Source organism: Eptesicus fuscus, chromosome 19 (assembly GCF_027574615.1).
Source record: "Eptesicus fuscus isolate TK198812 chromosome 19, DD_ASM_mEF_20220401, whole genome shotgun sequence".
Lineage (NCBI taxonomy): Eukaryota > Metazoa > Chordata > Mammalia > Chiroptera > Vespertilionidae > Eptesicus > Eptesicus fuscus.
In genome coordinates, this window is record NC_072491.1 from 48,576,896 (window position 1) to 48,602,222 (window position 25,327).

The 25,327-nt window shown below is 48.9% G+C and overlaps 1 protein-coding gene across 1 annotated transcript in view; it reads right to left on the reverse strand.

Annotated features, from left to right (window-relative positions):
- The window catches only part of RALYL (RALY RNA binding protein like), a 264,866-nt gene that overhangs the window by 67,297 nt on the left and 172,242 nt on the right, over window positions 1–25,327 (reverse strand). Inside the window, exons 2-3 of the mRNA XM_054708761.1 lie at window positions 23,872–23,947; window positions 6,539–6,571 (exon numbers count right to left, since the gene is read on the reverse strand). Coding sequence (XP_054564736.1) covers window positions 6,539–6,571; window positions 23,872–23,947 — 109 coding nt within the window. The remainder of the gene's footprint in view (window positions 1–6,538; window positions 6,572–23,871; window positions 23,948–25,327) is intronic.

The following is a 25,327-nucleotide window of genomic DNA, read 5'->3' on the forward strand; positions in this document are numbered from 1 at the left end:
CCAGGGCGTCCCAAACGGGGTTTCCTCCCATCGCAGAGGAGGGGGCCCACGGCCTCGGGGGACTGAGCAGGAGAGCGGCTTGGCTGGCCTGGGCCCCTCGCTCACGGAGCCAGCACCGCAGTGAGATCAAGGTCATAACTGGGCTTCGTGTCTTGAGTGTGTGTTAAAATGCCTCTCAGTCAAGCCCGGAAAAGAATGTATTCTGAGCTGTATCCACATAATTTTTAAATAGTCTGAGTTATTTAAATTATTCTATGTCAGTGAAAAAGTCTGAAAAAGGTGTTTACCCATGAAATAAATAATCATTCTTACAATCAAGCTACTCCTGCGAAAACTCATCTACTGAACAACTGGTGTGAATCAAATTTCAGTTCCAAGAATCAACCAATTCATATGCAAAGTCTTCCCTTTAAAAGGTCAACTTCAGCTGGAACCGGTTTGGCTCAGTGGATAGAGCATCAGCCTGTGGACTGAAAGGTCCCAGGTTCGATTCTGGTCAAGGACATGTACCTTGGTTGTGGGCACATCCCCGGCAGGGGGTGTGCAGGAGGCAGCTGATAGATGTTTCTCTCTCATAGATGTTTCTAACTCTCTATCCGTCTCCCTTCCTCTCTGTAAAAAATCAATAAAATATATTTAAAAAAAAAAAAAGGTCAACTTCATGCCACAAGGTGAGGAGAGCTAATTCATTGGCGGTTTTCATTGAGTGCCTTGAGAATAAACAGCTCAGCATGTGAGTGTGCCTTTCACTCGGGACTCACAGGCTGCCCCAGCTGCACTTTGACCTCTTCGCTCAAAGGGCCAAAGAACAGCATGTCCTTCCCCCCTCCTCTGAGCTGTCCATTAAGAAGCTGGGGAACCTTTTTCAAGGCAAAACTGGTCTTAAACTACGATTTTGATTTTGGAATTTTAAATGGATCGACCACTCAGTCCTTATTCTTTTCCAGGTGCAGACCGGATGCCCTCTTCCCCCAGCGCACTTCCCAAGTCAGAGTCTACCGGATGCCAATTAGAGGAAGCCGGTGCCAGAGGAGCTGAATAGCGCCGCTGAAGGGTCCTCTGGCGCGCAGGCCTGAGCTCTGCGCTAAAGGTCAAGGCAGTGCAGCTGGGACTTTTTATTGTCAGGTGAGAGGGGAAAAGCATTTTACTTTCTAAGTCTAATTAAAATTATTTTATTTATCGGAAAATCTTTTATCCTACATAATAAAATGGTAATATGCAAATTGACCGTACCTCCGCTATGCCTGTGATTGGGCCAGAAGGCATGGGGGGGCAGGACTTGGGGTGGCCGGGGTAGCCGATTGGGCCAGTGGGAGGAGCGGGGGGCGGGGACTCACGATCGGCCGCCGCGCTGCTGAGCAGGGACCAAATGGGGCCGGCAGGACGCTGAGCGCAAGCTCAGTGTCTGCGCCATGGCTGTGCTGCGGCCCAGCAGGCCGTAGGGTGGGAGTAAACGGGCCTCTGGGGCCGCGCGCACACGTCCCTGCCCCGGCCAGCCGTGTGGCGGGAGTGAAGGGGCCTCCGGGGCCACCTGCCCACATCCCCGCCCTGGCCGGCCGTGCGGCAGGAGTGAACGGGCCTGTGGGGCCCGGAGCTCAGCATCCGTGCAGCAGGGGAGGAACCAGAAAAATGGGTCTTTCCAGTTCCTGATGCTGACAGCCCTATGGGTGCCGGGGTCCTCCACCTGCAGCCCCCAGTCGCAGCCCATAAGCCCCAGTCTCAGACTGGAAGCCCCCTGCCAGCAGTCCAGACGGGACCAGTGTGGCGCCGCGGTGGTGGGTGTCAGCGGGCATGCTACAGACATCAAATCACTGCCACCGAGGCCACCCCCCAAACACTCTTGCAAGTAGTATGGTCCAAGGGGGTGACTCCTGAGGCAAGGCTCCCATGGCAGCTGATGCTCACCATGCCAGGTGAGGAAGCCAGACCTTAAAGCCCAAGCCCCCGAGTACCTGAGCTGCAGGGCGTCGTGGGCCAGGGCCTTGAGGAGGCCCCAGGACAAGCATCTTCCCAGAGGCTGTGCAGAAGGAGGGGAGGAACCTCTGGCTAGAGGCCGGGGTGAGGGATGCTGGCATCTTTGCAGGCCAAGACAGGGCTGAGGGACACCCCCCTCACCCCCGTGCACGAATTTCGTGCACTGGGACTCTAGTATTCTATATAATAAATTATACACGTAATGCATATTACATATAAAATGCATTTATATGAAGTATATTTATAATAATTTGAAAAGTGAAACATTGTTATTAATATTGAATAAAATCACTTATTAAGTGTTTAAATTATATTTTTTAATAATTTAACATTTAAGTTTAGTGCAACCCAACCTGCGGTCTGGGATGACGCCAGAGTGAGTTTCGTGCACGTGAGCGCAGGCAGCGTGCTCGCGGGCCCTGGCAGACTCCGAGGCACGCCTTCCGGTCTCTAGCGCCCGGCCCCCGCGCTGAGCCCGGACAGGCCTAGATCAGTGTGTCCACCCCCATGTGCCTCAGAGCAGGGAGGGGCTGGGGGAAGTAGGTTCCAAAGGTTTTTCTGAAGCGATCCCGAGACCATGAATGTTTGTGAGGATGACCTGCCTGCGGGCAGGAAGGGGAGGATGGGGAGGATGCAGGCTTGGTGCAGACAGGATCTCGAGGCCTGGTGGTACCAGAATTGCCAGGTAGCCATGGAAACCACCGTATGCATTGACCCACCCTAGGAAACAGCATCAGACTGTCAAATGAGCCTTCAGGTTTTGTGCTAGGCTAATGTTTATTTTCCTTTCTTTTTTTGTTAATCCTCACCTGAGGATATTTTTTTTCCATTTATTTTTAGAGAGAGTGGAAGGAAGGGGGAGAGAGAGAGAGGAACATCAATGTGAGAGAGACACATTGGTTGGTTGCCTCCCACATGGGCCCTGACTGGGGCCAGGGATCGAGCCTGAAACTGAGGTACGTGCCTTTTTTTTTTAATAATATATTTTATTGATTTTTTACAGAGAGGAAGAGAGAGGGATAGAGAGTTAGAAACATGATGAGAGAGAAACATCGATCAGCTGCCTCCTGCACACCCCCTACTGGGGATGTGCCCATAACCAAGGTACATGCCCTTGACCGGAATCGAACCTGGGACCCTTGAGTCCGCAGGCCGACGCTCTCTCCACTGAGCCAAACCGGTTTCGGCGAGGTACGTGCCTTTGACTGGATTCAAACCTGGGACCCTTCAGTCCACAGGCTGATGCTCTATCCATGAAGCCAAACCGGCTAGGGCGATTTTTTATTTTCCTAATGACATTATTTATTCATCACTGACTTGTGAATGTGCAAGTTCTTATATCAGCCTAGAGTGGAAGGTCTGAGATCACCTATTTCCTCTCACAATTCTCTGAGCTTTTCTGTAAGCAAATATTTCCTTGTGTTGTAACTGTTTTTTTTTTTTGTTGTTGTTGTTGTTGTTTAAATATATTTTATTGATCTTTTACAGAGAGGAAGGGAGAGGGATAGAGAGTTAGAAACATCGATGAGAGAGAAACATCGATCAGCTGCCTCCTGCACACCCCCACCTGGGGATGTGCCCGCAACCAAGGTACATGCCCTTGACCGGAATCGAACCTGGGACCCTTCAGTCCGCAGACCGACGCTCCATCCACTGAGCCAAACCGGCTTAGGCTGTGTTGTAACTGTTTTTGACAAAATTTTCCATGGATATGTTCTGATTGATTTTATGTTGTATCATTTAAAAACGCTATTTCATGCCTGGCCAGTGTGCTCGGTGGTTGAACGTTGACCTATGAACCAGGAGGTCATGGCTCAATTCCTGGTCAGGGCACAAGCCCAGGTTGCAGGCTCGATTTCCAGTAGGGGGTGTGCAGGAGGCAGCTGATGGATGTTTCTCTCTCAGCAATGTTTCTATCTCTCTCCCTCTCCCTTTCTCTCTGAAATTAATAAAAACATATTAAAAAATATAAAAATGCTATTTCATAATTTCTGCAGCACATGTATCTGAGGAGAAAATTTGCTTCCATATTTATATTAAGAAGAGATGGGCATCAAAATGTATTGACATTTCTTTTCATTTCAAGAATTTAAATGACAATTACTAATGTTCATAATTGAAATTTAAAATGGAATATACGTGCTCATGTTTGATAGCTTATTTCATTCACAAGTTTTATTTTTTTCTCTACTTTATGAAAACTTCTTTGATTTCCACGTGTAGCTCACAGCATGGCCTGCAGAAGGCGCTTACTCTCTGACTGACTCTCTGGCACAACATGAACGCGCCTCTAGGGCTGCAACCAGAGCTGATGTTCTGACAGTCCCTAAGCGCCAGGACGGAGCTAAATGCATGATGCAAATTTCCTTACTTATTCTCTATTTCACAAATAAAGACCTGAGGCTTGGGGTTGAAATAACGGGCTAAACTAATAGAGCTTGTCTGTGAGGGTCAGAGGCAAGGAGGTGGAGGCAGTTTCTAAACGTACGTAGCAGCACCTTTTTAAGACACGGGCAGGCAGTGGCTGACGTATGCAATATTTAACACTGCGCTATTCACTAATACGATTTTTTATTCAACACAGAATTAAAGCGAATGTCCATGAGGTGTGCAGGGTCCTATGTTATATGGTCACATGTCCATGATATCATGGACCACACACCATGCTCTTATTCCCTTTGGCAAGCAGCTGAGATACAAGTCACATTTCTGAACATATGTTTCTTGCACTAGATTACCTGTGCCTGGTAGGCTCGTGTGTGTCCTCATGGTCACCATTACCCTGTTCTCACACTGAAGAGGGTCAGGAGAGAGTCATGCATCCTTTTGGACAATTGTATTTAAAATCATTTCCTTGGAGGAGAACGGGGAAGTTTCACTATGACGTAAATATTCAGTCAGCAGAACCATTGGGTGTACGTTTCACCCCACTTTACTTCTAAGTCATACCTAAGTCATACCTAAGTCATATCTAAGTTATGTTTCAGTCACATCTAAGTCATACCTAATTCATACATAAGTCATATCTAAGTCACACATAATTCATGTCTAAATAATACTTAAGTCATATCTAAGTCATACTTAAGTAATGTCTAAGTCATATCTAAGTCACATCATCATCTGCTATGTCGTTTTCCCATTTTGAGTATTTGCTGAGTTATAAATCATTCTTCTTTGGAAATTTTTTCTCAGGGCTCTACTACTGAGTTCTAAACTCCGAATAAGTTTAGAACAAAGATTATGGAGGCTGTGCAATAAAAAATGACTTCCATCTCAGAGTAGTAGGAGGACGGGGGAAGCTGCTGGGAAAGTGCACTAAGTGAGGCGTGAAGAAAAGCCATTTCACCCCCTGGCTCGAGTGCAGGACACACATGCATTCCGAAGGGAAGGCTGCCTCTGGCTCACAGATGTCTAACAATAGCAGCTGATGACAATGAAGGAGGAAGCACGCTCTATTGATTTCTTTGGACCAGATCAATGCGACCTTCCATTTTTCATGAAGTCCTCCAATAAATCACCTGCTCATTTCTTTCCCCAGCATCCCAAACCATTATTTTGATTACTGTGATTCAAGCGACTTTCTGAGATGCTTTTATGAGGAGTAGAAGGGGAGGGACCATGGTGCTCAAGGAGTGACAGAAATGTTCAAAGGCCACAAACAAAGACACAAAAGAAAATTGATGTGATCACTCAGAATCTAATCCCATCCGTGTTCTGGTTACCGAGTTTGAGCACAGTGGACCCTAGATGTGATTGTTTCTTCATCAAATGCTGCTCAACCTCCTCAGAGCGAGGCATCACCTCTTCCAGCTCCTTCTGAGACTTGACAGCATGGACAAATGCTGAGCATGCAGAGGTGCTCTCACCTTTGACTAATCTATTAAAATGTCCTAAAGTGACTAATGTACGAACAACCCTTTAATATATTAGTCAAAGGATTGCTGGACAGATCCGTTGAAAACAATCAGCTCGGAATGCCTGAAGATCATCCATGTGTTCTTGCACACAACATACTACCTTTGGACCATGTATCTTGACTCAGGACGACACCACCAGCTCTGTGTTCAGAGAGCCAGTAAGTGTGAATGGAGTGGAGAAATAAAAGTGAAATGAGAAAAAAAGAGAAAAGATAGAGATTTTGGAGATCGAGCTGGAGAAATTGGCGGAAGAATCACTGAGCAGAGAAGACTGAAGGAAAACGGCCACGATGGGCGGACAGGGAACAGTGATGCTGCAGTTCAGAGGAAAGCTTAGAACCTGACTGAGCATATGTTTACACGATGAGAACATAGATGACCAGTCTACCCTGTGCTCATTGAGATGGAGGGTTGCACAGACGTCCATCAGCTACATTTCTGAGGTCTCAGACAGCCCAGGCTGCCTTTTACTTAAGTCTTTATCAAATGGAGGCAGCGATGCCGCTGAAGAAATGATGCGCCCAGAGATGTGTTAAGACTCTGAATATGGACTTAAATGACTGAAACACCAGCTCAGCAAACCTTGGTAATTTGAATTAAAAATTGATTAAAGAATGGAGATTTAAAATATTTAGACATATACTCACCCAACAGATAGGAAAGGCTCCTTTGACTCAAGTCTGTGAAAAAAATATAAAAAGTTTATTTTAACATAATGATATGCTATTCAATTAAATTGCTTTTGTATAAACCTGACTGAATTGTTATCCTTGTTGGGATGAAAATGCACAACTTAGTACCAATGTAAAGGCTATAAATAATATATTAACCCCTAATCTGGACTAATTCAAATTCTAGCTGGATTAATGGGGAGGCTAAAAGAGTGAGAGAACCCTGGTATGGGACGTAGCATTGAAACGATATATTGTTAGTTCAATTCTGATTTGCTCTCTCTATAGCTACTTATTTTCTGTCTCCCCCCACCCCCAGTAACTTGTTTGTAGAAGTTCCTACATGTGTCTGTGATGGTTGGAGCAGTAAAATTTACAATGCATTTGGTTACATAGTAATTGAATAATTTATTTCCAGTACATCTTCCCGCATGAAGATCTAAACATCGTGGTCCCCTGGCCACTAGTGACACCACCACCCGGGAGCCAGGACACAGGCGAGGCCTTCCTGCTTCTTGTGTCCCGGGGACCAGGTACTTGTTGTGGCTCCTCACATGTTAACGGGAAGCTAATTCTGAAGGAAGCCTCTGCTTTGTTGTGGCATCTTGAACAATCCACTTAAAAACATTTGGGGTGGAGGGATTGAGCAAAATAGAAAGAAAAAAGAGAAAGAACTCCTGGGGGGAAGGGGAGGGAAGGGTGTAGGGGGAGGTGGAAGAGGGTAGAGGAAGGATAAATGGTGATGGAAGAACATAAAGGGAAAAAATATATAAGGAGGCAAATATAAAAAATAATTAAAATAAAATTAGTAAACCAAAAAACAAAATAGAAAACCCCTATACTGTGGCCCTTACTTTTCTCATTATAGCAGAGGCTAGGATTGCATCCAGGGAAGAGGCTTATTTCCTAAATCAGCTCTATATTCTTTGCAAAAGAAAGGTAGCAGAAAGGTAGCCCTTCCCCACGCTCTCTCGCTAACAACCAAGGAGGCCGGTTGGTGGGTGTGCACTGTTTTCATGTAAGTTTCTTATCACATAACTAGAGGCCTGGTGCCCGAAACTCATGCAAGGGTAGGCCCTCAAGGCCTCAGCTGCCTCACAGCCCTGCCCCCCGCCTGCACACACCTTGGCCTGGCGCCGCCTGCGTCCGCCGCCATATACCCCGAGTTCTCTGGTTCCGCAGAGCCCCCCAATTAATTGCCCCACAGAGAGTGGCCTGGGCCTCCCTCTTTGGGGGAATAGTGGAGCACCCCCATTGATTGCCCCCCAGCTGGTGGCCTGGGCCTCCCTCTGTGGGGTGATCATGGGGCGATGGCAGGCCCCCCAATGAATCACATTGCACCCGCCTTGGCTGGCCTGGCACCAGTGCATGTCATAACGTGGTCCAGGTGGTTCTGCTGTTTGGTCAATTTGCATATTACGCTTTTATTATTATAGACTAGAGACCTGGTGCAGGAAAATTCATGCACTGGAGCGGGGGTCCCTCAGCCTGGCCTGCCCCCTCTCACAGTCTTGGAGCCCTCAGGGGTGGGAGGTGACCCGGCGATCAGGGGAAGGCGATGCCCCCATCACACCTCTGCTGCCACTGCCGGCAGCGCAAGCCTCGGCCGGCCCTGGTTACCTGAGCCTCGGGCAGCCCTGGGTGGCTGGGCAGCTGCCATCCGAAGCTGCCTGCACCTTGGGCTGGCCCTGGGTGGCTGGGGAACTGAGGGGACTGGGGGACTCCAGAGGCAGGTGCATAGACTGGCCAGACCCCCCTAGGGGCGGGCCCGGCCATGCTGCGTGCCTGCCACCCCGGCGGGGCTGAGGGGACTGGGCACTGCCATCTTGTAGCTGTGGGTGCTGCCATATTTGAGGGCGTGACAGTCAATTAGCATATTCCCTCCTTATTGGCTGTGGGCACTGCCATCTTTGTGAGGGCGTGATGTTCAATTAGCATATTCCCTCTTTATTAGATGGGATTATAGGTTAAATGCAGGCAATTATTAAAGACATTTTCATCTAAATCCTGGCGGTTAAGATTTTTAGAAAGCTTTCTTGCTTTAAATTATTTTATTTACATGTATGTCACCCCTTTCTTGACAATTTCAATATCCGTTGAAGATAGAGAAACATTGATCTGTTGCTTCCTGTACACTCCCTGACCGGGGATCGAACCCACCACATTTTGGTGTCTGGGACAATGCACCAATCAACTGAGCCTCCTGGCTAGGGCTTTCCATGTAGCTCTTTATCGATTCTCTTACCAGCCTCTTTATTGCATGAAACTTGTCTCCTTATTGCTCAGACGTGTTCGGTTTAGTGACGCTTTGCTGTCTTTAGCATCCATTTCTATACGAGCACTGATTTTTCCTTCTTCCCCGCTGCATGGTCTCTTTAGCTTTCGAGTCTCTCTACCGCCTTCTAAAGCCAATCTTGACACCTCTGTCTCACAGGAACAGCCCTGTCTCTGCTTCTGTGACTCCTTATCTTTGTCGCTGTGACTGTCTCAGGACACAGTCCTGGTGAGCAGGCTGAGAGGGCGTGCAGACTGGTGAGAACAGGACGCTTGCCTCCACCTGGACAAGAAGCTCCTGAGGCTCTGTGTGAAGCCTCCCGATGGGCCTGGGCAGGGGAGGGGGAGCTGGCTGGTGCTCTGGGAGCTGAGCAGAGGGGAAAGAGGATGTCCACTGAACACAAGCCCCGGGTGCCGGACCCCCAGCACTTCCAGTGGTGACATGGGCAGGAAGTCTTGGTGGGGAGCTGCCACCAGCCATCCCGCCTTAGGTCTCCTCCCGCAGTGGTGACCAGTGACCTCAGTGAGCCATACTGGGCCTCACAACCACCTGCTTGGCCGCCCTCATCTCGCAGGGCCAATGCCCTGCCCGAGAGACTCAGACATTCTTACACTTTTCTCATTCATCACATAGCAAACCCCGAGCCAGCCCAAGGGGCGGGGTGAAGAACACGAGGATCGTCTGCAGGGTTCCCCCACAGAGCGGACAGGGGCCAGGGCAACGCCAAAGGCCAGCCGTCATTCTAAGAGCCGGAATGACTGGAATGTAGGAAAAACTCACTTCTGTCACTTTAATCCTGAAAAGTGAAAAGAATAAGTAAAAGAAGGAAAGCGCTGGAGAAGCAGGCCCCTGGGGAAACTGTTAATCAATTTAAACCCTAGAAACATGATTACATGGCAGAATACCCTGCGTTTTTTATATCCTCTGAGTTTTTTATAAGGGAATTGTTCTGTGAAGAAAATAATTGATTTTACCTTTCCTGAGATTTACTTTTAACAGGAAATAGGTAGTGAATTTAATACTACTTCGTTCAGGATCCACTAGAATTATGAGTAGAATAAGATAAACTTCCAAAACATAGGCGCAGTAGACTAGTAAAATAGAATGCAAAATTTAAATCAATATTTGGGGCTAAAGGATTTATAACACTTTGTATTTTACAACAACAAAGAACTAAGCTGTATTTACTGAGGACACGGCATTATTCAAAATGCTTTATAAACGTTGATTTATTTCAGCAACATGATACCCACCCTCTGAGGTAGAGCTCACTTTACAGATGAGGAAAGTGATACCCAGAGACGCTACCTGTCTTCCCAAGGTCACACAGCTAACAGGTGCTGGAGGCCGGGTTTGAATGTAGGCAGTCTGGCCCTGAAGGTCATGGGCTCACGTCCGGTGTGGCACGCCCTGTCTTGCCAGTTTATTTGGTTTGTTTGCACATTGCTGATGGGATTGCCGCAAGTCCTCCCTTCATTCTTCCTTAATTCTCCTGAGAGGTCTTATCTGATTTCCAATGTTGTCCACATTCCGGCTGTTCCCAAACATCCCTCCGGCTTCACCCCATTTCCGATGCATGGCTACGTCTGCCCAGCATGCACCTTCAACTGTAGGTGCCTTTAACGCAACACGGCCCAGATTCAATTCCTTGTCTCCCTCCCTCCCTCCCTCTCTCCCTCCCTCCCTCCCTCCCTCCCTCCCTCCCTCCCTCCCTCCCTTATTCTTCTCCTCTTTGCCCCTCACTCAATGGCCCCCTGGCACTGGCACTGCTCGGAGACCGGAGACCGAGCTGGAAGGCGGAGAATGTTGCTCATTCACTCTGCACAGCCTCAGTGCACAGCCGCTCCTGGTTCCCTTGTTTCTGTTGCCGAGTCCTCTTCACGCTGCTCCAGCCTCTCAGTTCTCGCTGCTGCAGGGCCAGTGCTCGGATCACAGCTTCCAGGTGGCCCGTCGCCCCAGGCCTCCCGCTGCAGCCTTCCCGCCAAGCGCCCTCTCTCCCAGCAGAACCATCTGCCTGCCATGGAGTCCGGGTCCTGGCGCCTTAGAGCTTAGCCAATCAATTGCTCCTTGCACGGGGCAAATCAGGCACAGTGTTATACACAAAGGGCACAGCTTTTTTTGATGATAATTTTGATCAAAGCTATGCACTTGTGATTCTTAGATGTCTTTCTGTACAAACACTTTGCATATTAAAGTCTAACACACTTCTATCAGTATTCTTAAAATTCTTACAAATTAAACAGGCAAGCGTAGATGGATTCTTTGACATCCAACGAGAATCAGAATCTGCCTCTTGACTCTCCTCTCCTCACCTGAAGACCAAAAACAAGAGCGAAGCAGCCCCGGCCTCTGTGGGCTCTGCTGTGGGGAGCAAGGCGCTGGGCGGACACGCTTCCCCGGTGCTCGGCGTGCGGAGAACACGGGCCAGCACGGGACCGCGCCCCAGCCGCCCAAGGAAGTCTGGCCACGAGTCGGGACCACGAGAGCAGTTGCAGATCAGTCCCAGGTATGACGTGCAGCTTGGAACAGAGTCAATAATATCATCATAACTATGCAGGGGCCAGGTGGGCCCCAGAAATCGGGGGGGCCACTCTGCAGAGCACACGGTTGTCTAACCACGAGGCGGTGCACCTGGCACTGATACAGAATAAAGTCGAATGTCAACTGTCAGAAAGAAAACGGATGCTTTGTCCACTGGCTATGGGCAGGCACTTCAAGGGCATTCTCATGCACCTTAGCCCCTCTCCGGGTGCAGCGACCTCCGGGGCGCAGAGCCGCCACAGATGCCCCAGGGTTACCCCACCCGCAGCCTTTGACGCTGCTGTCAACCCCATTGAGAAGTTTATGACGACGTGCAGCTCTGGGTGCGACCACGGGAGCAGTCATTTCCGAAAAGCTTGTCTGCTCTGAAGCTGAGAGGTCAAACGTTTTAATTTTTGTGTCAATTCTGACTAATGGATGGTGGCTGCTGGGAACAGTGTGTTGACAGGAATTCTAAAACCCGCTCAGGCCTGCGGGCGGAGGGCTGCAGTTCATCCGTGTCCGCCTCGCAGCTGGCAAAGGAGGCACAGGATGCTATGCCAGCTGGGCTGGTGGCGCTACAGGAACTTCTCTGACTTCCCCCAGGAGTGGGGAGAGGGACAGTGTGCTGCAGGGCACGACGTCCAGGCACGCAGCCCGCCAGCCTGTGCCGGTTACGGTGTGTATTTAATGCCTCGTGTGATAGCCACTGTTTGGAACTGGGCTGCTAGTCTCAGCAGGTTAGCACATTTAAGCCTCATAACCTCCCTGAGGCCATTATCGTCTCCATTTTTTATAGGAAACTGAGGCAGAGAGGATTGGGCAGCTTTCCCCAGACCTTATAGCTAGAAGGTCATAGAGGAGGAAGGTAACTCAGAGTGTGACCAAAACCTTGAGTTCTTTAAAAAAATGTATATACTTTTATTGATTTCACAGAGGAAGGGAGAGAGAGAGAGAAACATCAGCTCTGAAGGAGAGTCAGTTGGCGCTGGAAGGGGGCATGTGTCCATCAGTCCCGGCCTCACGCCCGCTGGCCATTCCCGGGCACTTCTCCCCACCCAGCGGGGTGCTCAATGAAAGGCCACACACACCAGGCACAGGCTCTCCGCTCAGGGCCGGGGCTGGGCAGTGAGCCGGTCAGCTGCTCCTGCTTTCTCTGACTGCTGGCGTGGCTCTGTGTGTCATTCGAACCTGGCTGCTCTGTAGGTCTAGCCATCTTGGAATGATTGCTTGTTTGTTGGTTGGTTTTGTTTTTTGGTGTTTTTTTAAGAGAGAGAGAGAGAGAAACATTGATCAGTTGCCTCTTGTAAGCACTCGGACCAGGGATTGAACCCGAAACCCAGGCATGAGGCCTGACCGGGGTTGAACCCAGGAACGTCTGGTGCACAGGACCACACTCCAGCCAGCTGAGCCACACTGGCCGGGCAGAACATCACTCTTTTTGAGGTTCATCGTTGGCCACAGGATGGTAAGTTGTCTTGAGAGAAGCAGGAAGGAAAACTGTGGTTTGTTCCACTGCACTTGGCCTTGGCTTGTGTTGAAAGACTCGGCAAGAAGAGCTCCACTGGTGTAAGAACATGTTGTGAGCGTGACTGTGTGTTACAACAACATCTGAGGGTGTTATGTGCTGATTTCATATGTGACAAGGACCTCTCAGAAGAGAGAGTGAGGGGCAGATTAGAGTATCTCTTTTAATACAGTTACACCCATTATCACGAGGCGCTCACTTGTAATTCCTTATTATTACAAACACTAGAGGCCTGGTGCACAAAATTCATGCACTCGGGGGGCTTCCCTCAGCCCGGCCTGCACCCTCTCACAATCGGGGACCCCTCAAGGGGATGTCTAACTGCTGGTTTAGGCCCAGTCCCGCAGGGATCCCTGCAGGATCAGGACTAAACTGGCAGTTGGACATCCCTCTTGCAATCTGGGACTGCTGGCTCACCCCTAACCACTCTGCTGCCTGCCTCATTGCTCCTAACCACTCTGCATGCCTGCCTCATTGCCCCTAACTGCTCCCCTGCCTGCCTGATCTCCCCTAACCACTCACCTGCCTGCCTGATCTCCCCTAACCACTCTGCCTGCCTGCCTGTTCGCCCCTAACTACTCATCTGCCTGCCTGATCACTCCTAACCACTCTCCTGCCTGCCTAATTGCCCCTAACTGCTCACCTGCCTGCCTGATCATTCCTAACCACTCGCCTGCCTGCCTGATCGCCCCTAACTACTCTGTCTGCCTGCCTGATTGCCCCTAACTGCTCTGATCACCACTAACCACTCTGCCTGCCTGATCAACCCTAACTGCTCGCCTACCTACCTGATCGCCCCATCTACTCTGCCTGCCTGCCTGATTGCCTCTAATTGCATGCCTACCTGCCTGATCATCCCTAACCACTCTGCCTGCCTGCCTGATCACCTGTAACTGCTTGCCTGCCTGCCTGATCGCTCCTAACCACCCACCTGCTTGCCTGATTGCCCCTAACTGCTCGCCTGCCTGCCAGATCGCCCCTAACTGCCTCTGCCTCGGCCCCTGCTGCCATGGCTTCATCCAGAAGGTTGTCCAGAATGACATCGGAAGGTCATTCGGCTGTCCGGTCTAATTAGCATATTACACTTTTATTATTATAGATTGTGCCTGATCCTTCCTGTCCACCCACTCCACCCCTGCTTCTTCTAATTCTGGGCTCTCATTATTTACCTCTTTTAAAATTGGTGCATGGTTTTGCTTTTTTTGATTTGATCAGAAATTACCTCCAATCAAAAAAATAAAACAGCAGTCTTTCCAGAAGCCTTAGAGATGGGTGCTTGGCATTAAGGAATGCACAATCAATCTCCCTCCCACCACCGTGTTCTTCCCTTTTCAAGTAGACAATCATGGATATCTATGCACAGACACAACGGAAGATCGGCTGTCCCTTAGCCTGGCAGAGGGATGCCTGCCGCAGAACTATTTTAATGGGTTCTGTGTCAGCATTTCTTCAAGTATTTTAAATTAAAAGGTTTACAAATTACATTTGTTTAGTGTGAAATATGAATTACAGACTATAAGTAATCATAATCTTTAAACATTTTTTTCTTTAGGCAGTTATAGGAAACTGGAGGCCCAATGCACAAAATTCATGCAAGAGTGGGCCTTCCTTCCCCTAGCTGCCAGCACCGGCTTCCCTCTGGTTCCTGGGACCCGGGCTTCCCTGCAGCCCCAGCTTTGTCTGGAAGGTCATCAGGAAGGATGTCCGGTCTAATTAGCATATTATGCTTTTATTATTATAGATATTAACTTGTTTAGTTGACTATGAGTTTTAGCAACATTATCATAGCTCAAGGCTCATTTAAAATAACTTCTTTAAGTAGTTTATTGTAGACCTTTTTCTTTGAATAATCATAGGAATGAGAATAACTAACATTTGTAGAGTATCTGTAACAGACCCAGGCTCCATAAATATATACCTTTCAGGACACCTCCACTCCTCCTTCAGGAGCCAGGCTTGTCTAACACTCTTTCCACCAGACACACTCATATACGGCATTTGCACAATTATAACCACCAAAAAGGGAGTGTGTGGGGCGTTCTCTGTTTCAACAGGAGTTCCTGTTCTCTTGGAAAGTGTGAATTAAAGAGAATTACCCAGATGCATGGGTATTCACTTTGAGTGTTAGAAGTGGACATTGTTTTTGCATTTTCTCTCGCTGATATTGGCAATCACACTTTTCCATGCCCATGATTTGGTTGGAAAGAGTGGACCAGGAGCAGAAAGAGACTGTGATTGCTACACAAACCTTACTTAATATTTTTATTTTATTTTAGATGCTAATCTTGAGAAAGAAGAGCAGCATCAGAATTGTCACCCTATCTGATATCAAACTATATGACGAGGCCAGAGTAATAAAAACAGTACAGAACTGGCATAAAAACAGATACATAGATTAATGAGACAGAATAGAGAGCCCAGAAATAAACCCGTGCATATATGCTCAACTAATTTATGACAAAGGAGGCAAGAATAATCAATGAAGTAAAGACAGTCTCTTCAATAAATGTTGGGAAAAGAGAACAGATATGTGCAAAACAAGTGAAACTAGACCACCTTCTTACACCCTATACAAGAGTAAACTCAAAATAGATTAAAGACTTAAATGTAAGACTCAAAACCATAAAACTCCTAGAAGAATATCCAGTAAACACTTTTTTAAACTAATATGTGTGCATAGATGTATGTATGTGTATATGTGTATAAGTGAGTGCCTGTCTATGTATTTGTATATGTAAGAGTATTTGTATGTGTGTTTACTAAAATAATCTTATTTTCTCTATATTGTTATTAATTAAACAAATTATTTTAGTGATATAGTGTTTTAATCAAACTTCAAATATACCTAATAACATAAGTCATCTGCCTATCACATGTTTGGACATTTAAGAGATTAAGGTTCACCTGGACTTAGGTTGGAGTTAAATTTAGCCATTAGCAATTTTGTGGACTTTTGCTGTCTCTTTGCTTACTACTTAAATGACATTAGTGAGCTTTGGAATACCTTCTTTAGGACTCTTCCCACTTCTTTTGTCCATTTTTTAAAAATTCTATTTTGAACAGAGTTGCATAGAGGTGGAGATAAAAGAAAAAATAGTAGCCCTAACTGGTTTGGCTCAGTGGATGGAGCGTCGGCCTGCGGACTGAAGGGTCCCAGGCTCGGTTCCGACCAAGAGCATGTACCTTGGTTGCGGGCACATTCCCGGTGGGGTGTGTGCAGGAGGCAGCTGATCAATGTTTCTCTCTCATTGATGTTTCTGGCTCTCTATCCCTCTCCTTTCCTATCTGTAAAAAATCAATAAAATATTTTTAAAAAATAGTAAACTATTTTATCAAAAATATAAATTATTTACATTGAAACTTGGCCTCAGCATGTTAAGAAATATTTTTAAATAAAATTATTTTTCTTTCTTTTTAGAGGTTCCAGTCTACAGGAAAGTTAGAGGACACCTAGGCCCTGTGATGTGCCTAACTGTAGATCAGATTTCCAGTGGACAAGACCTAATCATCACTGGCTCCTCCAGCAAACACTTTGATGTCACTCTTAGTCATTTCTTTTTTTGGATTTATCTGTTTGGGTAAGAGAAGCAAACAATAAAAATAAACAAATGAAAACTACATCAAACTAAAACATTTTTGCACAACAAAGAAAACCATCAACAAGAAAAAACAATAACCTGCTGAATGGAAGGAGACATTTGCCAATGATACATCCACTAAGGGGTTAATATCCTGCTTTCCAATGGACTCTGGCAGGAGTGCCAGCGCTGGGCTGGTGTCCATGCCAGAAGGATGGGGTGCAGAGCAGGGACAGGGCGACCTTGAAAACCTCACGCTCCACTTTAAAACCAGAGCCCACTCCCAGGTGGCTGCCTGCGTGGGCCCACCGGGCGGGGGAGGTGAAATGAAGCCCTTACCAGGGCAGAGGGAGTCACTGACTCCCGAAAGTGGATGTGTATCATCCTGGACGTTATAAAAGGAGACAGAAAGCACATACAACGAACAGCAAGTCCTCAGGAACATTTCTCAGCGCACAAAGCAAGGGGATGCAGCACAGGTGTCCAGGAGCCTTCCCTCCACACTGTGTTTGCGATTTAGCCTTACTTGAAATTAACTCCTATTACTTTCCTTTCTATTCAAGGTTCCAGGGGACATTGGGAACCCCTGAGGGTCTCCTTTCCCATGATGTGACAGAGTGCCAGGAAGGCTGACAATAGGCCTCAGGATCAAGTGTCAAATCACCAGGCTCTTGCACAGTTACCTTGCTTGGACCATGTTCTGAAGGTTTTTTGATCACTGGAGTTCCGCTGACATAACCCACATTCATAGCTAACACTCCAAGGGTAGGGACGTAAAAAAAATGATCCTACAGCTTATCCTGTGATAATCGTAAGGAGTCTTGAAGTTACTCGCAGTGAAAATCTTGATTCCTATGGTCACCTATGTGGGGTGGACAGGTTGCTATGAGAAACACTGTAGAATACCATAGACCACATTTGGGAATCAGTTCTGATACACTGCCAACAATCAGCTCTGTTACACTGTCAGCAATCAGCTCTGACACACTGTCAGTCAGCTATCAGCTCTGTTACACTGTCAGCAATCAGCTCTGTTACACTGTCAGTCAGCAATCAGCTCTGTTACACTGTCAGCAATCAGCTCTGACACACTGTCAGTCAGCTATCAGCTCTGTTACACTGTCAGCAATCAGTTCTGATACACTGTCAGCAATCAGCTCTGATACACTGTCAGTCAGCAATCAGCTCTGATACACTGTCAGTCAGCAATCAGCTCTGAAACACTGTCAGTCAGCAATCAGCTCTGATACACTGCCAACAATCAGCTCTGTTACACTGTCAGCAATCAGCTCTGATACACTGTCTGTCAGCAATCAGCTCTGAAACTGTCAGTCAGCAATCAGCTCTGATACACTGTCAGTCAGCAATCAGCTCTGAAACACTGTCAGTCAGCAATCAGCTCTGATACACTGTCAGTCAGCAATCAGCTCTGATACACTGTCAGTCAGCAATCAGCTCTGTTACACTGTCATTCAGCAATCAGCTCTGATACACTGTCAGTCAGCTATCAGCTCTGATACACTGTCCGCCTTGCTCACATCAGAGGAAAGTTCTATTTCCTCTCCAAGCAGAGGGGGAACCATCACACCCTTCTCCCCCTTAAGCAATGAGTTAGTACCGTTGGAACTGTGTTTGTGGGGAAAGTCACTTCCTGCGGGAGAATCATTATTGTGGATGCCACAGTGATGGACACAGACTGTTGGAAGCAGCAAGTTATCCAACGTTACAGCATTTCCTCAGAGAGCATTTGCTATTCACCATTATATGAGGTCCAATTTTTATGGAATGTTCACAAATGGCTAATTACCTTTCCTATACCAATAGCCTCGAATGAGAGACCTTTTTATTACAAGTGCTGTTTTCGTGAATTGTCTGTCTTTATGAATTCATGTCCAAGACGGAAATCATTACTTTTGCTCCCTTCCTCCAACCCTGTGCCTGAGCCACTGTTCCCTGAGAGCCTGAGAACAGAAGCTGGACCGCCTTCATCCGATGAGCAGGCGATAGGGGTTGGGAGAGCCTGGCCACCAGACAGTCCAGTTCTGTGGTCTTCGCCAGTGGCTGATCCTGCTCCCAGCATGCCATGCTCTTCTGACCTCTGTGCAGGGGCGGAGTCTGTGCCTGGCGTGCCGAGTGACCATCTACTCGTGCAGCAGCAGCACCCAGACTTTGTGCCCCTTCCCCGTCAGCAGTACTGCTCTCACTTCCTGTCTTGCATATCTGTGTGCATTTATGTTCATCCATGTTCCTTATTTACATGTACACCTAACTCATGTACAAGACAGGAAATGTTTCGCAGCTGCACTATGTTTTAAAATGTTTGTGTCTTCTCTGTAGGCCATGTTAATTCAGCATAGGATGCATGATCAGTGCAGCCTGTCTGGCTAAGTCCAAACTCAGTCACGAGAAGCAGCAAGGCACGTGATGCCTGCGTGGATATTCCATGTAGGTGCTGCTTTGTGGTGACGATGGAGAGGAGATGGACATAAGTGGAGAGTCTGATGGCAGACCTCTTCCACCCCCCGCTGAGCAGAGACAGAGACAGCAGTTTAGGGCATGAAGGCAAACCCAAGGTTACCTGTAACTGTGAAATCATTACTTTGAATTCATTGTCCTCTCCATGCCCTGCAGCCTTGCATTTTTCTGTGTCACTTGCCAGGAAGATCAGCTGTCACAGTGCCCACACTAGAGTAAGTACCCAGTAAATGTTTTGTACGAATGAATGAATGAACAAATGAAATCATTCCAGTCCTTTCACGTGACAGGTAAGGAAACAGACCCAAAGGTGCAAAGAACAGGAAAGCAGAAAGCTCCCTGTGCGAGCTGCTTCCACGTTCACATTCCCGACACCCCTGGGCGCTTCCACCCCGATTGTTCAGTGTCACCCTGTCAGGGAACCCATCGCCCTGGCCGGGGAGCTCATTGGTCAGAGGGCCGTGCTGATACGCCAAGGCTGTGGTTTGATCCCTGGTCAGGGCACATAGAAGAAGCAACCAATGAATGCATAAATAAGTGGAACAACAAATTGATATCTCTCTCTCTCTCTCTCTCTCTCTCTCTCTCTCTCTCTTTCTCCTCTCTCTCACTAAAATCAATCAATAAAAATTAAGAGAAAATCAGCTTAAAGAAAACTACACAACTATATGTGAAGAAGAACTTGAAGCAGCGTGAATGGTGGTAACACATGTTCTCGTGTGCACATGGAGAGAAATGGAATGGACTGTGGCTTTGGGTGGCAGGAATCTGCTTGTCACAAGCTGTGCAGTTTCAATGGTAGCAGGTGGAGATGGCCATGAGCTCCCAGCAAGGTCACCAGTCTCCAGGGCTGCACCCAGAATTCAGGCTCTGATTTTGTGATCTGACTCCAGGCAAACCCTTGGTTGTCTCATAAGCTTACTTCCCGCCTAGGACGCCAGGTGCACGCAGCAGCCCTGAGCTGGGCGGTGAAGGAGGAGCATGAAAACAGCCGGCCCCACGGGAGAAGGGAGGATGGAGACCTCCAGCTGACGGGGCGCACAGGGGCTTTCTAGCGGCGCTCTGTTCCCGTGGTGGCCAGTTGGCAGGGTCAGCGCATCCCAGCCTTCATTTGTGTAAATAGATGGAAATCGCATAAAAATTAGTGTGGTCTGTGCGCAGGGTCAGACGGAAATGGCTTCTGCTTCTAATTCTTTTTTTTTTCCAATTTTTTTTATTAAGGTATTATATGTGTACATATCTTACCATTGCCACCCCCACCCCATTCCCATATATGCCCTCACCCCCCAGAGTTTTGCATCCATTGGTTATGCTTATATGCATGCATACAAGTCCTTTGATTGATCTCTTATCTTCCCCACCTCTCCTAACCTTCCCGCTGTAATTTAACAGTCTGTTTGATGCTTTACTGTCTCTGTATCTGTCTTTTTGTTCAAGTTTATAATGTTCTTTATTATCCATAAATGAGTGAGATCATGTGGTATTTTTCTTTCATTGACTGGCTTATTTCACTTAGCATAATGTTCTCCAATTCCATCCAGGTTGCTGCAAATGATGAGATTTCCTTCTTTTTTATGGCAGCATAGTATTCCATTGTGTAGATGTACCACAGTTTTCTGATCCACTCATCTGCTGACGGGCACCTAGGCTGTTTCCAAATCTTAGCTATTGTAAATTGTGCTGCTATGAACATAGGGGTGCATATATCCTTTCTGATTGGTGTTTCTAGTTTCTTCGGATATATTCCCAGGAGTGGGATTACTGGGTCAAATGCGAGTTCCATTTTCAGTTTTTTGAGGAAACTCCATACTGTTCTCCACAGTGGCTGCACCAGTCTGCATTCCCACCAGCAGTGCATCGGATGCTTCTAATTCTCTTGAATTCACAATTTAAGTAGCTGAGTAATAGAGGAATGACAGCTACAAGCGCATGCATTTCTTCTCATGAGCGTCTATCTCTAAGAAAATGGAACCACTCCGAGAACCAAAGGCAGGAAAGTGGACGTCCCTGCACGGGCGGCGTAACTGATGAGCAGGCCGCCGCTGACTGCTTTCTAAGGACCCGGCGCTGGCTTTTCCCGCTGCCCCGGCAGCTGCGGAGCGCCCCGCCCAAAGCCCCCCGGGGAACGGGCTGCATTTCTCTGCGGCCAAAGCAGGCCTTCGCCGGTGACGTCTCCTGCCTCTCACGTCCACACGCCCTGGACCAAGTAGCAACATTGGTGTGAAGCCGTTTAGCTTTCCATTCTTATATTAAAAATCTCAGTTAAAATTCGCACACAATACTAAGATCAATCTAGATACACTTCCAATACATCGTCTCAGCTCTCTGCTGGCCACTCACCGGAGAGCCGGGGCAGCAGGCGAGGCAGGGCCCCGCAGTCCCGAGCTCTGACTGTTTCGCATTGGACCGCCCTGGAAGCGAGGCTGTGAGTGAGGCTGTGGGTGAAGCTGTGCGTGAGGCTGTGGGTGAGGCTGTGGGTGAGGCTGAGTGTGAGGCTGTGCATGAGGCTGTGGGTGAGGCTGTGCATGAGGCTGTGTGTGAGGCTGTGGGTGAGGCTGTGGGTGAGGCTGTGTGTGAGGCTGTGCGTGAGGCTGTGGGTGAGGCTGTGCGTGAGGCTGTGGGTGAGGCTGTGGGTGAGGCTGTGGGTGAGGCTGTGGGTGAGGCTGTGGGTGAGGCTGTGTGTGAGGCTGTGCGTGAGGCTGTGCATGAGGCTGTGGGTGAGGCTGTGAGTGAGGCTGTGGGTGAAGCTGTGCGTGAGGCTGTGGGTGAGGCTGTGGGTGAGGCTGTGTGTGAGGCTGTGCATGAGGCTGTGGGTGAGGCTGTGCATGAGGCTGTAGGTGAGGCTGTGGGTGGGGCTGTGTGTGCGGCTGTGCGTGAGGCTGTGTGTGAGGCTGTGCGTGAAGCTGTGGGTGAGGCTGTGTGTGAGGCTGTGCATGAGGCTGTGGGTGAGGCTGTGTGTGAGGCTGTGCGTGAGGCTGTGGGTGAGGCTGTGTGTGAGGCTGTGGGTGAGGCTGTGGGTGAGGCTGAGGGTGAGGCTGTGCATGAGGCTGTGGGTGAGGCTGTGCATGAGGCTGTAGGTGAGGCTGTGGGTGGGGCTGTGCGTGAGGCTGTAGGTGAGGCTGTGGGTGGGGCTGTGTGTGCGGCTGTGCGTGAGGCTGTGGGTGAGGCTGTGCGTGAAGCTGTGGGTGAGGCTGTGTGTGAGGCTGTGCATGAGGCTGTGGGTGAGGCTGTGGGTGAGGCTGTGGGTGAGGCTGTAGGTGAGGCTGTTGGTGGGGCTGTGGGTGGGGCTGTGCGTGAGGCTGTGGGTGAGACTGTAGGTGAGGCTGTGGGTGAGGCTGTAGGTGAGGCTGTGGGTGAGGCTGTGCATGGGGCTGTGCGTGAGGCTGTGCGTGGGGCTGTGGGTGAGACTGTAGGTGAGGCTGTGGGTGAGGCTGTGCGTGGGGCTGTGCATGGGGCTGTGCGTGAGGCTGTGGGTGAGGCTGTGGGTGGGGCTGTGCGTGAGGCTGTGGGTGAGGCTGTGGGTGAGGCTGTGCGTGGGGCTGTGGGTGAGACTATAGGTGAGGCTGTGGGTGAGGCTGTGTGTGGGGCTGTGCGTGGGGCTGTGCGTGAGGCTGTGGGTGAGGCTGTGGGTGGGGCTGTGCGTGAGGCTGTGGGTGAGGCTGTGCGTGAGGCTGTGCGTGGCTGCAAAGGAGTGCGGGCTTTCAGAGGACAGAGGCAAGGCCACAGCTCCAAGCTGCCTTCTAGCACCCTCTGCTGCATCCGCCGCCATCCATGGTAACAGCCCAGCTCAGTTCTCGGTTATCCACATGACAGCGGGCGGGAGGGGCCTTGTCAGCCCGCATGGGCTGGTGGGATGGGGACACCGATGGGGTGAAGACAGGAGTCCGGGAGAGGCCCGGGTTGATTGGACACGGATGGGGTGAAGACAGGAGTCCGGGAGAGACACCGATGGGGTTGATTGGAATGACAGGAGACCTCAATCGCCCGGGACAGCTGCTGCGACAGGAGGGAGATGATTGGGGTGGGATGGGGACACCGATGGGGTGAAGACAGGAGTCCGGGAGAGGCCCGGGTTGATTGGAATGACAGGAGACCTCAATCGCCCGGGACAGCTGCTGCGACAGGAGGGAATGTAGTGGCCAGAGCAGAGTCAGCCCAGGAGCCAGAAAGCAATGCCAGGGCACATGAACGGGGCACGGGCTCAACCGCATGACAGGGCTTTTTTTCCAAAGAGGCTGTTTTTTAAAAAAACCAAAATTTCCAAGAGTTTACTTTTGTTTTCCCCCAAATCGACCGAATTTTACTTAACCTAAGAAAAGTACATGCAGAACAGTCAGGATGCTAAACACATGCCCCCCATCCGCTGGCACTGAGCTGACAGGTGTGGGCACCACAAGCTGCCGCCTGGGAGGGAAGCACCAGCTGTTAATGGACTTAGACCCAGGACTGTGGGGAGAGGGGAGGACACGGAGCTGCCCTCGGAGAAGAGGAATACGGTGTTGTTGTCTGGGAGAGAGGGGGGCAGGGGCATGCGCGTTGTCACAAGGAGGCTGAGTGGCCAGGTGGATGGGATTCCGGCCCAGCAGCTACATGTCAGCATCTCAGTCTGAAAGAGGAGAGCAGCATTGCTGTGAAAATTAAATTAAATCAAGCACCACGTGTGAGCCACCTACAGTGCAGGCATGAGGCCATCACTGAAGGCTGACCGTCCCACCACCTGCCAGTGGGCTAGGAGAGGCGTCACCAGGGTGTAAGAGAGCTGTCTGAGGAGGTTCCGCCAGACCAGGAGGTCCGCCGTCCAACCAGGCCAGTGCCGCGCCATTGACGTCGGTGCTGGCTGCTCCTGTTTGCCCTCATAGGTCACCTGCATTGCCTTTCAAGTTGGTGGGCATCTCCACGGCCACATAGTGCAGCCTCGTGCCCACCCACTCACCTGTAAAGTGCAGAGAGGGGCCTCTTGCTCCCGGGTTTTGGTCTGTAGGGTTTGGGTTCTCCGGCCATGTTGATATCTGGAAGCATAAGATAAAATAGCATGGATTAAGAAACTATGCAGCCATTTGAGGAAAGTAAACCATGAAGTTTTAAGTTTTTCTTGCCATTTTTCTATGCAAATGTTATATGTCCTTCACTCATTCAACAAGGATTGACTGAGCACTGACTTAGGCCCAGCACTGGTGGAGATAGGTCATGTACCGAACAGGTTAGACACACCTCTGTGGAAGCCATCTTCTACCGGGGGAACAGACTGTGGGCAACAGACATAATAAGTGAGAAAAATGCATGACAGATTAGAAGCTGATAAGTAGTATGAAAAGAGAAAATGTTGAACAGGGTAGGGGGAATTAGGAATGCTAACCAAAAATGAAGAGAGACAGAAAGAGGAGAGGGGAGGGGAGAGAGAGAGAAATATTAAGAAGAGAGCATATTCTTTGCTTTAGGAATGATAACTCTGATAAAGTCACTAAGATTCAACAAGGAGATGCTTAAATACATGACAAAAGAGTATCTGCATGCAATTGACCAACTCAATTTTTTAAAAATGTATAAAACATAAGAAATTGCAAAGTTGAGTACAAAGGTTTGGAAAATGACATAACCAACTAGATTTAATACAGTTAAAATTTCCAAAGGATGATAAAAAGGAAAATCCAAAGGGGGCAAACTTGAAGAACAATTGGAAAGAAGTGAGGGAGATTATTTTATAAGAACAAGGGAAGACTTCTATTTCTGTGGAGTGGATTCAATACACTGTGTTAGGGATGGATGAGCACATTGAAAGGAAATTAATTAGAAGGTGGCCGGTGGGGTGGGACTGGGCGAGATGGGCCAGACATGCCCTGGAGCCAACCTCCCGTGGTCCCTCCCCGGCAGGCAGCACCTGGGAGGGCAGGGCTCAAAGGGTGTTTGTGGAGTGAACAGAGTCCCTCAGCAGGTGGGGTCCCTCGGCCTGGCCTGTGGGGATTGGGCCAAAACTGGCTGTCCAACATCCCCCAAGGGGTCCCAGATTGTGAAAGGGCGGTTCTCAGGTGACATACCCAGGAATCGGACTCCCTCCTCTCTGGTTCCAGGGTGCTTTACCTGAGAACCCACTGCTGCCAAGTCACGGCAGCTCAGCAGCTCCTGCATTGAGTATCTTCCCCCTGGTGGTCAGTGTGTGTCATAGCTACTGGACAGTTGCTTAGCCTTTTATGTACATGTTCTACACTGCTTTAGCGACCATCACCTGAAATCTAGTGGTTGTGCCAGGGGTGAGGGTGAAAGGCGTTGGTTGGGGACAAGGGACAAGGGACAGCAGGCAGGGAACTCAGCTAATCAGTGAACATAAAGCATTGCAAAGGTTGGGATGAGCGAGCACTACCTTCGTATTAAACTTTATAAATACAAGATTC